This window comes from Pleurodeles waltl, chromosome 7 (assembly GCF_031143425.1).
Source record: "Pleurodeles waltl isolate 20211129_DDA chromosome 7, aPleWal1.hap1.20221129, whole genome shotgun sequence".
Lineage (NCBI taxonomy): Eukaryota > Metazoa > Chordata > Amphibia > Caudata > Salamandridae > Pleurodeles > Pleurodeles waltl.
In genome coordinates this window covers 1459348931-1459363224 of record NC_090446.1, presented here as the reverse complement: position 1 = coordinate 1459363224, position 14294 = coordinate 1459348931, and the positions used below count along the sequence as shown (strand labels likewise).

Here is a 14294-nt window from a genome sequence, read left to right as displayed (position 1 = left end):
TTTTAAGAGACCTTTTCTGCCCCCCTGGGGGCAGATCGGCCTATAATTAGGCCGATCTGCCCCCAGGGGGGGCAGAAACCTCTAGGCACCAGGGAGTCTTTTTTTTTTTTTTTTTGAGGTGGGTAGCGACCCCTTAGGCAAGGGTCGCTCCCCTAGGGGGCAAATTATATTTAGGCCATTTCTGCCTCCCTTGGGGGCAGATTGGCCTCATAAAAATAGGCCAATCTGCCCACAAGGGGGACAGAAACCACTAGACACCAGGGAGTTTTTTTCTTTTTTTTGTGAATTTCACGCAAGGGGAGCGGTAGACAAGGGTAGCAAATTTATTTTAGGCCATTTCTGCCCCCCTGGGGGGCAGATCAGCCTATTTTAATTAGGCCTGCTCTGCCACCAAGGGGGGGGGGCAGAAACCACTAGGCACCGGGGATTTTTTTTGTTTGTTGTTGTTTTACAGATGGGGAGCGACCGCTTAGGCAAGGGTCACTCCCCTGGAGGGGCCAATTGTATTTAGGCCATTTCTGCCCCCTTCGGGGGCAGATCGGCCGATTTTAGGTCAATCTGCCCCCAAGGGGGGCAGAAACAAATAGGCACCGGAGATTTTTTTTTTGTGCCAATGTCACGCAATGGGAGTGACCCCGTAGGCAAAGGTCACTCCCCTTTTGGGGATTTATTTTAGGCCATTTCTGCCCCCCCTGGGGGCAGATCGTCCTATTGTTATTAGACCGATCTGCCCCCAGGGGGCAGAAACCTCTAGGCGCCAGGGCAATTTTTTTTTTTTGTGTTTGTTTTTTGTTTGTTTTTTTTTTTTTTTTAGAGATGGAGAGCGACCCATTAGGCAAGGGTTGCTCCTCTGAGGGGCAAATCAGCCGATTTTAGGTCAATCTGCCCCCACGGGTGGCAGAAACAACTAGGCACCAGGGATCTTTTTTTTTTTTTGCACCAATGTCACGCAGGGGGAGCGACCCCGTAGGCAAGGGTCGCTCCCCGGAGGGGTTGGGGGGGGGGGGGGGGAATTTATTTTAGGCCTTTTCTGCCCCCCCCGGGGCCGGCTGAAGTAGAGGCCAAAATCCACAGGTAGGCACTTTGCAAAAAACACCACTGTTTTCTGTGAAAAAATGTGATGTGTCCACGTTGTGTTTTGAGCCATTTCCTTTTGTGGGCACTAGGCCTACCCACACAAGTGAGGTAGCATTTTTATCGGGAGGCTTGGGGGAACACAGAATAGAAAAACAAGTGTTATTGCCCCTTGTCTTTCTCTACATTTGTTCCTTCCAAATGTAAGGCAGTGTGTAAAAAAGACGTCTATTTGAGAAATGCCCTGTAATTCACATGCTAGTATGGGCACCCCGGAATTCAGAGATAAATATCCACTGCTTCTCAACACCTTATCTTGTGGCCATTTTGGAAATACAAAGGTTTTCTTGATACCTATTTTTCACTTTTTATATTTCAGCAAATTAATTGCTGTATACCCGGTATAGAATAAAAACCCATTGCAAGGTGCAGCTCATTTATTGGCTCTGGGTACCTAGAGTTCTTATATATGCCCACAACCAGAAGAGTCCAGCTGACGTAACGGTATATTGCTTTCAAAAATCTGACATCGCAGGAAAAAATTAGAGTAAAACATGGAGAAAAATTGCTGTTTTTTTACCACCATTTCAATATTTCTTTATTTCAGCTGTTATTTTTTTGTAGGAAACACTTGTAGGATCTACACAATGACCCCTTGCTGAATTCAGAATTTTGTCTACTTTATAGAAATGTTTAGTTTTCTGGGATCCAGCATTGGTTTCTCACCCATTTTTGTCCCTAACTGGAAGGAGGCTGAAAGCACACAAAAATAGTAACAATGGGGTATGTCCCAGTAAATTGTCAAAATTGTATTGAAAAATTGGGTTTTCCAATTCAAGTCTGCCTGTTCCTGAAAGCTGGGAATATGGTGATCTTGCCACCGCAAACCCTTTGTTGGTGTCATTTTCAGGGAAAAACACCACGAGCTGCCTTCTGTAGCCCTTTTTTCCCCATTTAAAAAAAAATAAAGAATCACTGTATTTTGGTTAATTTCTTGGTCTCCTTCAGGGGAACCCACAAAGTCTGGGTACCTCTAGAATCCCTAGGATGTTGGAAAAAAAGGACGCAAATTTGGCGTGGGTAGCTTATGTGAACAAAAAGTTATGAGGGCCTAAGCGCGAACTGCCCCAAATAGCCAAAAAAGGCTCGGCACAGGAGGGGGAAAAGGCCTGGCAGCGAAGGGGTTAACTTGGTAGACATGCTAGAAGCAAAACAAAATTAAAATGAAAAACGAACAGTGAAATCCAGTGTATGCACACGAAAACACTTTAACCTGTCGAGCCCTTGTAAACAAACAAGTTAGGGAACGTAGGGAAGCAGGTAAAATTATGGAGCGAGAGTGAAGAGTGAGGGGCTGAAAGGAGAGCATGAAGGACATGGAGAAAAATCCCGCAGGACTCTGAGGAATGAAAACAGGACGAGGGGGAAATAATAGGAGACCTCCAAGGAAAGATATACTGATATGAAGTCCAGAATCTAAAATAGAGTCCCCTCAAGTGTACAGTGGAAGGATACACTTCATCTTGTCAACACGCTGTGAGACTGAAATGCTACTGGGAAGGATAAACACAGAATATTGAGGAAAGCAATCAAATCCAGAGCAAACAACTGAGATAGACAGCAACGGCATTCAGTCATGAGCAAAGCGCTGACCCAAAGCACACTCTATATATGTAGTGTTTTGAAAGAAAAAAAAACAGGCCTGGCAAATAGACAGCTAAAGCTAAAGACCGTCTGTATATCAGAACCGAAAATGAGCTCAGGCAGTAAACTCAATAGAAACCAAACATTGTTTTGAGCTAAACTCTGAGAAAGATCCACAAAGATTAATGAAAATGATCAAAACATACTCAAATGGATTCCCCTTGTGTTGGAAGAAAAGTTCTTAATGAATTTGCACAGATTTCCATTTGCAGGTTTTAATTTTACTTATAAAAGTGAGACAAATGTTTGCTAGCAGATTTAAGTTTGAGTTTGTTTCTTCTCATTAGATAAAACAGTGCCTTTTAAAAAATCCTCTTCTCTTACATTTCCATCAAATACGTTGTGTTTGGTTTGAAGCCAAAGGGATTTCATAGCCTGTATTCGACACCTTTCCTTTGTTCTTTTTCTCAAGATATCCGTGTTCTCTTTGTTCCCTTCCTCCTTCACGTTCTCTCTGCCCCTTCGCCTGCCCACGTTCTATTTTCTCTCGCCCTTTTACTTCCGTGTTCCTTTGTCACTGTTGTGGTTTTCGTATTATGCCCTCCTGACATCTGTTTTTCTTCACTTCTTGTTCCAGGAGCTGCGTGGATTGAGTGGAGGGGAAGTGATCCGTCTCTGGAAAAAGCAACACACCAGCTGAAGAGGGGGTTGGGGCGGGAGCACCGTCACACTCCTGTTTCTGCAGTCTCAGAGACATCAAAGACTACTTGCAACTTTTCTCCAGCTGGTGGACTTACATCATTTAAGGGTAGGACTCTAAGATGGCTGTCAACCCTGTCCTGGGCCTCAGAAGTGGGTTTTTGCAGCTGGTTTCCTGCAAGAACCAACACATCTGGGCAGTTGTGCCTCTCGGAACAGTTGTAGTTCACATTGATATTGATGTAGTGCCCATTCGACAATGACGCATGACCTGACTGCGCAGTTTGAAACCAATGCAACACTGAGCCAAGGACATTGCTGTGAAGCTCGACATCGGCACATCTACCAAAGTGTGTGGATTGTAACCAACACATTGAGTCACCAACGCTTGCTCTATTCAAGGTACTCTTCCAGTTGGCTGTGCGCAAGTCCTGTAGTCGGTCTGCCCTCCATCAAGGTCGGACTGAACTTTGGATCTACCCATGTCTAGCATGACCTCAAGTAACCTTTTAGCGCCATTGAGTTCCAAGCACTGTTTTTGATTTAATCTTTAAAAATTCATATCTCAACTTGTACTCATTGGATCTTTGTTGTTTTGTTCTTGTTTGTCTTGTTTTACCAAGATAAATATTATCTATTTTTCTAAACCTGTGAAGTCTTTTTGTGGTGTTTTCTTTGTGTTACTGTGTGTTGCAAAAATACTTTACAAATTGCCTCTTAAGTAAAGCCTGACTGCTCTGTGCCAAGCTACTAGAGGGTGAGCAAAGCTTAATTTCAGGTGGGTAGCTAACTTACCCTGATTAGGATTGTGGTCCCTACTTGGCCAGTGAGCATATCTCTGCCAACTAGAGATCCAATTTCTAACATATGGCCAACTTGCTAGCCTACTAGTAGAGGGTACATCTGATCCATTAGTATTTAATACAGATATGGACACCTCCTACAGGCAGAGCTGTTTCCTGTCAACCTAGTTAACCCATTCTTGTGGTAAATGTTTTCCCACCAGCTCAGGATCTCCTCATACTGTTGCCGGAGTCATGGATTTCTGAGAGTCAATGGTCCTGGGTAGGCATGCCATCAGATTGGCATCCAGGAACCTGGCAGGATTACCCAGTAAATTCAACAATCCTGACTGGGTCCCTAATATATTTAATTTTAATGTAATCTATCTCCAAGAGAATTGGGTAATAGAAAAGCATTATTATTAGACATATAAGCAATATTGAATGCTTATATTTATTATATATGTTGGAGCAGATATGCTAATATGAGAAATTTCTAATGATTTGTGTATGAATACGAATGAGAAATATTGATAAAAAGAGACTAATAATTGAAAATAACGTGTATGAGTAAAATGTGCCCACGGGGAGTGGTCACCATGAGTGTTTTAACACAATGGTGAATAATGAAAGATATTAAAATTCTGTACTAATATGTCATATTTGAATGTATAACCTATGTTTTATGATGATTCATGTTCTTAACTTAGCCGAACTGGAGGCCTGGTCGGCGCTGGGCCTTGCTTGCTTAAACGTGGAGACGCGAAGAGCTGCCGAGGACTGGAACTGGAGAAAAGGACCTTGAACTGTACAGAGGTCAGACGGCCCCTGCTAGAAAATTCTGCAAATGTACCAGTGGACAGGAGATGATGAGGGGACAAATTGATACAATTATGTGTAGAGTAGGCTAAATGTACTTTCCCAGGACTTGAACAATGGAAGCACTGACTAAAAGTCTGTGGGCAACAATTTTGTTACCTGAAGAGCCGGATGATGTTCTCATCGACAGAAGGACCAATCAAACTAATGGAACTTGAAGCTTGAACCGACGCAAACAAGTGGTAAACAAAAACTATAGGTTAGAATCATAACCCCTGATAAGGTTGACCAATTAGAAATTAGTGGGACGGACTGAAAGACCCTAATTAAAAGTCATTACAGGGGATGGAAATTCAGAGCGGAGAGGTGGAAGTTGATGACGTCAAAAGACACTGTCCGAAGTGCTGATAATTGGGCTTACTCTCTGTGAGCCGGACACTTGCTAATGACTGATGACCTGGAGACGAAGACTGACTCGTTGCTAATCTATCTTGGATAGGTAGCTATAACAATGTGACGGATTAACGTGTGCTTTTTCTTCTAGGTACCAACTGCACTGTTTAAAAATGTTTTAGTCTCTTTAGATAGACTTTCCAAATTAATGATTTTTGCCTAAATTGTTTTCGCATGAAGACCCACATGCTGATGCTAATTTGAGTTAGGTAGGCTCACAAGGGTGACTTAACGGTGACAGTTGACTGACTGACTTGCATTGCTGAATTATTCATAATGTTAAATAATTTGTTGATTTATGTTGATGCTCATTTTTACTTATCAAAAATTCTTGCTGAATAGTTGGTTATGATGCTAATAAAGTTTGATTAACAATAAAGTCAAATAAAGGTTTGGATTAGAATTGTAGCTAATAGGGAATAAAAACGATTAACCTTTTTGAGAGTGATGGTATTTTCTTATTAGATAGGGTTTTTCTTGATGTTTCTTGTTGATAGTAATGTTTATTGATGATCCATTGGTTACTGCTTGACTAGAATACTCCATGCGATCTAAAAGGTTCTTCGACCTATACACGTCCCCTTGTAAGTTTACTTACTAAGGACCAGGCGCGCTAGCACTTACCACTACAATGACTACATCTAAAGCAGGATGACCTAAGGGTTGCTTGCTGAATATAATCTCAGCCTCCGTTCAAGGGAAAGTTCTAGGGCATCACTGCGATTATCCATGCATTCATATACTTGAGATTGAGTTGAGCACCAGGCAGAGAATTGTTATTGTGACTGCTGTAGAGTTGGCACTCATTACTAGAACATCACTAGCCACTGATGTCCCATTGTTTATCTGGGAAGGAAACTGTAATGCATTTTTATTCCATCTCCAAAAATGCGATTCTTCAGGAATTTCAGGCATGATCCTTGTGGTGCAGTTTCAAATCAGGTTTTAGCCAAATACGATCACTTTACCCCAGTTACCCCCGCCCCCTTCAGGAATTGGTGATCTTGACTGGAAGAGACTCCAGTAGTATTATCGATATACAGTATATCATGCAGATAAATTTCCAAAAAAGCCACTCAAATGGTCTTAAATTTCTTTATCATGCCTAATCGTATTAGTGATCACAACCCGCTGGGGGTTAGTCTCTTGTTGAAAGATGGTCCTGTAAGCCCTAAAGTAGGGCAGTGTTCAAAGTCCGGAAGAACAAGGGTGAAATTATGAAGTGGGGCACGGTCAACCTGGCTGTGCTTCTAACCACTGTAATAACCCATGATGAAGGACATTTTGCTGGGTGTTTGGTAGAGAATGTTGAGACAGCCACACTTCTAAAATCTTTTGGGGACATTTGCCATTTGATGAGGGAACAAGTATTTATACCGGTAAAGCCCAGAAAACAATTTTAGGTGGTTTAATAAGGCTTGCAATGAAGCCCAAGAAGACCTTATATTGCGGTTAAGAAAATTACCCATGATAGGAATTTACAACCTGTATGCGCTCATGCTAACATGCACTTACAGAAGGAAATGAGTCCATCGGACACGATGCCTGGGAGAGTTTAAGGTTCATCAGCCAAAATAATGATAGTTGCTTATTTTGGAAAATTATAAGTGCTCCTTTTTCCAAAGATAATGGCCATGCTCATACCAATACTCATTTCCTCTACTGACTGGGTAACCCATTTTTCTTCCACCTACATGACAACTTCTCAGGAAGGTACTATTTTGTCGTAAAATGCAGCAATTAAGCGTAGCACCCATAATAAGGGTCCCTATGGATCTCTTTAGCTGTAACATCAATTTGTGTGCACCACTATTGACAAATGTTTTGAAGTGTGTGGCACACCTTGGCCCACCTGAATCATGGTCCCAGTCTTTAATTGTGCTGATATACAAAAAAGGGGAAAGGGCGGACCCCGAGTGTTACTGGCCAATCTCCTCGATCGATTCCACAATCAAGGTGTTGAGCAGACTCCTCCTTGATTACCTTGAGGTATAGGCCTCAGAGGATTCCATTCTTTCTGAGGCACAGTTTGGCTTTCAAGAGGGCCTTGGGACCAAAGAACAATGTCTAAATCTATATTTATCAATACGTATACAAGAGTGGAGCAGGGCTGTCTCCATGTAGCTTTTATGGATTTAAGCTCTGTATTTGGCTGCGTAAATCGATGGAAGCTCTGTGACCCGATGATTTCAGTGGGTGTTCAGGAGCCTTTAGTGCTCTTCCTAAGACACCTTCACTCAGACGTCACAGCACATCTTGGGTTCGGACCCTCCTGTGAGTGCTCAGGTCCATTCAAGGTTGGGAGAGGAGTCACCCCTCCTTTTAACTTTGTACATTAATAATTTGGAGTGTACATGATTCTCTCTTGGGTATTTCATCCAGAATTCCTTAATTTCACAAAGCAAGCCAGATGACCATCTTCGCATGCAGAGATCACCCTTTGTTCCATTATTTCCTATTGTCTTGTCAACTTTATATTACCTTGGCTTTTTGAGAACTCCCAGTGATGAGGTTTGTTGTTCAACATGATTATCTACAAAGGCCACATCCATGATAGCTTTTAATAGCCTCCGCAACAAAGGATTATCCTCATACCATTAGATTAATTGTATTTAAATGTATATTATCTGGATATTATGTCAATAAGGCCATCTTGGACAAACATTGGATAACCCTGCTTTACACCCTTAGCTGACTCTAAATATGATCCAGAGTAGAAGCCGTGCTGTTGAGGCTGTGAATGCTTAGACTACTCATTCTCAATTTGAAAAGCTTTTTCATCCACATCACAACTCTGAGCTGTCCCTCTCTTCTGCCCGCTACATGGAAAATGTCACTTTTGTCTCAAAACAAACTTCACGTCTTGAGCGCTCAGTAGCTTTTGGTCATCAATAAAGAGTTCATGAATGCATCAAACTCTGTTCAACCTTCTAACCAACACTGCCAAATGCTGACTGATGTCCGCTTAGCTTTAGTCACATTTGTGGCTACCATGGGATCCATATTGGCCAGATGCCATATCTGAAAATACTGTGGTAAGTACTTTACTATGCATTATTTGTCTGGTTCCATTTCAATACATTTTTGTACTGAATTAGCAATTCACTCACACGTAACTTATCACGCAGCTAAGACCCGTGTATGCTAAATACTGCAATTGCCCAAATTAGTGCCACTTTATTTAGAAACCTCAGAAGGATGGACAACTAGTTGTATTTGCCATGGTTCAAACTTGGGACCTGTAGGTCATAGTAGATGCACGCTCTAAGCTCTTGACTTGCAGAGCCATACTGCCAGCATCCGTTTTATTTTTGAGATCTAGCCCACTGCGAAAGTCTATCTGTGGATCTGCAGCATTGAAGTAAGAACTCTCAAAGCAATCACGAATGCATATTTTTTTTTAAAAAACTTTATTTTTTACAAAGAAACAAACACATTTTCTGGGTGACTGAACTCGAGAGATAGATGCCTACCTTGTTGAGTCCCTTATTCATAAAGGGAGCAGCAAGATGGGTGACTACATCACAATCCATCCCCCTGTGCCTATCTTGCTTGGAGCAGGGTTAGCAAAAGAGACCGTAGAATTAAAAGGACAGGGATCCTGGAGCAAAAAGTCTTCTTGACACTCGGTCAGTCTAATTGTTGGGTCTGAATCCTGGAGGCACTGAAGAGAATCACTTCATTGGTTCGAGGGGTGAATGGCAGCCTGTAACCAGGGAGAGAGGATGAATTTCTAGCCAGAGGTGAAGCTAGGGTAGGGTTTGGGACAGAAAGAATATCCACATCCAGAACTGCATGAGCACCACCCATTAGCTATTTGTAGAGTTTGTACCTTGACGTTCTCCAAGTATTTTCACTGGATAGTTGTCGTAACTAATAAAGTAAGCTATGTACATCACAAAATGTGCTGGCCTTAGGCATTTGACATGGCTATTTCTTTCAAGGAAATGTTAGGAGAGGCCTGCAAGGTAAAGAGGAAGATTACACTTTAGAGTCCTGTAGCACTGACTGAGCACCGCGGGAGGCATTAGGTGTCCACTGGCAAAGCAATGAAACAATGGAGCTCATGATGCGTATGTCCTAAAGACATGTCCCGGGAATAGATTTGAGAGAGTTTGCCTGCTGAATCAGGCCAGCTGTGCACACCAGCAAGTGCACAGCTTTCAGATTGCCCCTCACCATGGAAGAAAAGATCCTGCCTTATTGAGTGCTTGGCCTGTGCTTTATGGCAAGTTCGCCCTCTGCACGTCAGCTGCCACATCCAATCAGTTTTTAAAAATGTTCATTGTCCACAAGGGATGTCCCTTCCTTGAATTATAGACTAGATAATGGAATTCACCTGGAAGTCTGAATTTTTAAGATGGTCTGGGGAGGGCAAGTGAGGGGCAGGATCGTCTGTGCAATCAGAATCCAAACATGCTTGCCGCCCCTCTTTGGCCCCATTCAGCCCCTCAGATCCCTGTTTTTGCCTTCACCCATGACCGTAGCGTTGTAACCCGGCTGTACACCCCAGGGTTATTCTTCCGCGCACAGCCCTCGCCCCAACTGACAATGCCTGCCAGAAACCAGGTACCACTATCTTCCTGGCAAGAGAGCGGTCCGCCGGAGTCTCCCTGGAAAAAAAGAAACACATTGGAGTCAGATGAGAAAAGAACAATCTCATGTTTAGATTCTGTACTGGACAGAAAGGGTCTAGGTTGAGGGAAACCGAGGAGGAAGGGAAAAATGCCAAGCTGTAGAGGACAGATGGGCCAAAGAAGAAAGGTGGACGTGGTAGAGATATTGAGAGACCAGAGTAGAAGAGGTGAGACTGAGGGACCCAAGCAGAATGTGGGAAGAGATCAAGGGGACAAGGCAGAAATGAGACTAGGCTAAAGGGCTGTGCAGAAAGGGGCTGGACTAAGGGGCCAAGGCAATGGGGGCTTGCGGAAGCAAGGGCATACCAGGGACCAAGGCATTGGAGGCAGTGAACTGAGGTGCTAAGGCTGGGGGGCAACAAGGGTAGAACCAGGGCAAAAGTGAGGACAGACTGGAAATGAATGAGACGTAATATAAAGGGAAGAAGACTGGATGCAATAATAGAACACTCAATGGACTTGGGGGGTGGGTGGAGAGAATGCAACAGGAGAAGGGATTTCATGGGGCAAGGGCGTGGGGGATTCTAATAAGATACAGAAGTGTGGGAAACAAGACAGGATAGTGAGATGGGAGAGATGACTCCAGAGGGAAAAGTGGCTGTCGTGGCTCACGGATGCTTAGTAGCTGTCATGAAGCCAACACTGAGATGGAAACCACTACTAACAGTCTGGCACAGCATCAGCACCACCCCTGTACATACCTGACAAGCGTCAATGCCACCAGTGAGGTAGCCACTGCACACCATGCGAGGAGAGATCTGGCCTTCGGTGACCACATTGCAGACTGTGTCATTGATGACCTTCACTTTGGCTTTCTGCAGTACCACTGCCAACTGTCCTGTTAGATGTCAAAAAAAGATACATCACTGCAAAGGCGGACAAGGGGTTCACTGTACAAGAACCAAGGTAAGGCGTTAAGTAGAAAAGAGATAGGGAGGCAGGTGGAGAAAAGGTGGCCGATGAAAGAGGGAAAGACAGCGGTGAAAAAGAAAGGAGAAAGTGGTTCAGAGGAAAGTGCTGTGATATGTTATATGAAGTAAGAGATAAATAGTAGTGCATGTCTATTAGCTCCATAAAGCGTCATAATGCATCATAAAGATGGCAACTGTGCCCCTTGAAAGCGTTCTTAGTTTTGATTATTTAGGACTCAGATTAACAGACAAAGTAACCTGGGACTATTAACTTTCTAAGAGCTCCTTGCTGTCAGTACAATTATCTAAATCCTTATTTCTCCTGTTCTTAAGGTTTACGGCATTGAAATTTGGAGGTACGCTGATGCCCAGAAACGGACACTGGAAGAGAAATCATTTATAAGATCATGTATCTTAGGCCCAGTGGGCACACCTCTTCTACCACTTCTTCATGACCAAGGCATCAAGCGAATTGCCTCTCAGGTGCAACTAAAGCCCTTGATCTACTGGATCCAGGCTACTCCAAAGCTAAATGAGTTCAGAGACTGCCTAGGCATCTTACTGAAAATGAGTGGTGTTACTGAAATCCCATGTAAGCTTTGGCTCTAGCTGGTTTAGGAAGCTCGGGATGTCTAGACTGTGGGGGAATCCCTGTGCTATCCGGAGAACGGAGATTGCAATTTGGAAATCCTCGTACTGAGCGCATGTTCATGACCAGCAGATCCTGAATGGGACCCTTGGTTATCTATCCAAACAGTGTTTTAAAATTTAAATTAAATCCCCAGTTTGGGGTTTTTCTGGATACCATTACCCCTCCTCTTGTGAAGAGCTTTTACCTGCGATTCCGCATGGGTTGTCTACCTCTCATGGCTTTTACCTCAAAGTGCAAGAAAGACCCATCCTCTCATGTGTCAAGCTTGTGTTCTGGATCCTGAGACAGAGGAACACATTCTGTTCTTCTGCCCAGAGTATCACGGTTTTCGCTGCAAATGGATACAGCAGATCAGCCTGAACATGAGAACATCTCTCTCTTTAGTAGCCATGAGAATTTTGAAAGCCAACACTTCAGGCCTATTGTGTTTGTAGCTAATGGTACAAACATGCAAAAGTTTTACCTCACCATGAAAGTGGGTGGGTGGTCTATGTACTCCGACAGTGAATTTGAAGTCATGGTTGCAATTCTAAGATTTGCTGCTTGATGATGGTCTTTGTGAACTGCACCATTCTTTTGGTTTGTTCATACGGGAAGTCATGGCTTTTTTGGAAATATACAATATATGGATTTCGGGCTCATAGGCACTATTTGTGCTCTTAATAAAAAAATATTTTGAGATGATCTTCGAATCTTAAGCAAGCGATTCCCTGTACCATCAGAGATTTGCGTCCCCTCAACTGTACCATCTTGAAGAAATTGGCATTTTTAGTACATATTTTATTATTTATGTAAATTGTGGATTATGTAACTGTTTCACCTATAATAATCACTCCATGTTGGAGGTTTTGAGAGACTGTAAAATGTGTCTGTATTTGCTCCTGATTCCTTTCTACAAGATTATTGTTCACTACCACACTCAGCTGGTATCTTATACACTAGGTTACGCCCCAAACATCCTAACCCAAGGGAACAATTGAGCTGCTATGCTATAGCTTCAGTCTGAACAAATGTGTTACTTTCCTCAAAGCCAAAAAGATTGTGCATTTCCAAACAAAGGTCTGTGCAAAATGAACAATTTCCACATTAGAATGTCTATCTTGCTGTCCTAAATCTTCATATGTTGCATGGTGGTCAGCAAGCAGCATGCAGAGCAATGCCAGAAAAGGATGCACTGTCAGGACAGCAGGAGGGGCTCAGGAGCCAGGCTCATACATACCTCGCTCGCTGAGGAGGCCCCAGCCTGTGACATAGCAGGACATGCCAGTGGGGAAGACATGTGTGGGGGCTGGTAGACATATTGGTGCGATTGTGTCTGTGAAGACCAGTGGCTCTTTCAGCTCCAGCACAGCAATATCGTAGTCAAAGGTGTTGTCGTTGAATTGATTGTTTGTGATGATGGTCTTCACTCCCCTCACCTGGACATCCTTCAGATTGCCTTGGGTGCGTAGGCCGCAGTATACCATCCAGCTGGCAGCACTCGCATAACTACAGGGGACATTCAGAAGAGCAACGTTCTCTCAGTTGTAGGACAATACAGCACTAAAGTGGATGTAAGTGAAAGAGGAAAACAGTTGTGTGGCCAATCACTGTGCTGTCTGCCTGTGTTTGTGGATCAGACTTTGTACAAGGAGGTAGGCAGAATGGCCTCAAAAGAATAATGGGACAGGGCCATCTCGGTTCCACCCACCACTAATATTGAGGGACCTGAATAGGTACTCTATCACTCCAGCACACTAGGCCTGCATAGCACAAGAAGAAATAGTTTACCTGTACCTCCAGTTCTCTTGTATGGGTATTTCCATGATAGTTGTAAGCGTCGAATAGTTCCGCCCACCCGCGGGGACCCCGGAGTACAATATGCATTCTTAAGTGTTGATGTTCGTCCTTCTTCAGGAAGGCCTGCAAAGTCACTTAAGAATGTCATTATGCAGCCTAAAGGAAAGGCTACAGTGGCCAAAATTCTTCATTGTGCTTGCTACAAAAGGGAAATAGAGCAAGTAGACATGCATTCAAATGCATGAATAATTTGAAATCGAACAGAAAAAAATCTTTCACAAACCCTTTTATAATGTAAGATAAGGATTAAGGTGTGCAGGGCAGTGTAGCCCATAGTCAGCCATTATAAAGGAAGAAAAAGGATACTGTGTCTTTAAGAACAGCTGGACCTCCAGTATCCCATCATGCCTAGCGAGATGCAGTTACCTCAGTTCTCTTTTGTGGCTCCTGCTGACAGGACCCTGGAGCATTGAACTCCACCTTTTTTTTTTTTTTTTTTCTAACAAAATTGTTAAAAATATCAGTGGCAGCAACTTCACTCAACATATTTTACCTTTCCCTGTTGGTTTTTGTCTTTTTCTGACCTGAATTAAGGCCTTTTTCCTTCAAAAAATGCCTTCTCTTTTCGACAAATGCCCACCCTGTGGTAGAAAAAATGCCAAAACAGACTCCCATGAGGTCTGTATCATCTGTCTGCCTTCTTCACACCTTCCTGCCTCCTGCAACATCTGTAAGACATTTTCTCAGCGCACCGTCATGACATGAAGCCTCAACCGCTGAACTGTGAATGAACAACCCGACTTAATGTTTTAATTTCTAAGTACTCCGCACCCCATCATAGTAA

At 43.2% G+C, this 14294-nt stretch overlaps 1 protein-coding gene across 1 annotated transcript in view; it reads right to left on the bottom strand.

Moving 5' to 3' along the window:
- Positions 1-8872: 8872 nt before the first annotated feature.
- The window catches only part of LOC138246484 (suppressor of tumorigenicity 14 protein-like), a 128955-nt gene continuing 123533 nt past the window's right edge, over positions 8873-14294 (bottom strand). The window contains exons 17-19 of the mRNA XM_069201121.1: positions 12891-13159; positions 10810-10946; positions 8873-10084 (exon numbers count right to left, since the gene is read on the bottom strand). Coding sequence (XP_069057222.1) covers positions 9923-10084; positions 10810-10946; positions 12891-13159 — 568 coding nt within the window. The 3' untranslated portion in view covers positions 8873-9922. The remainder of the gene's footprint in view (positions 10085-10809; positions 10947-12890; positions 13160-14294) is intronic.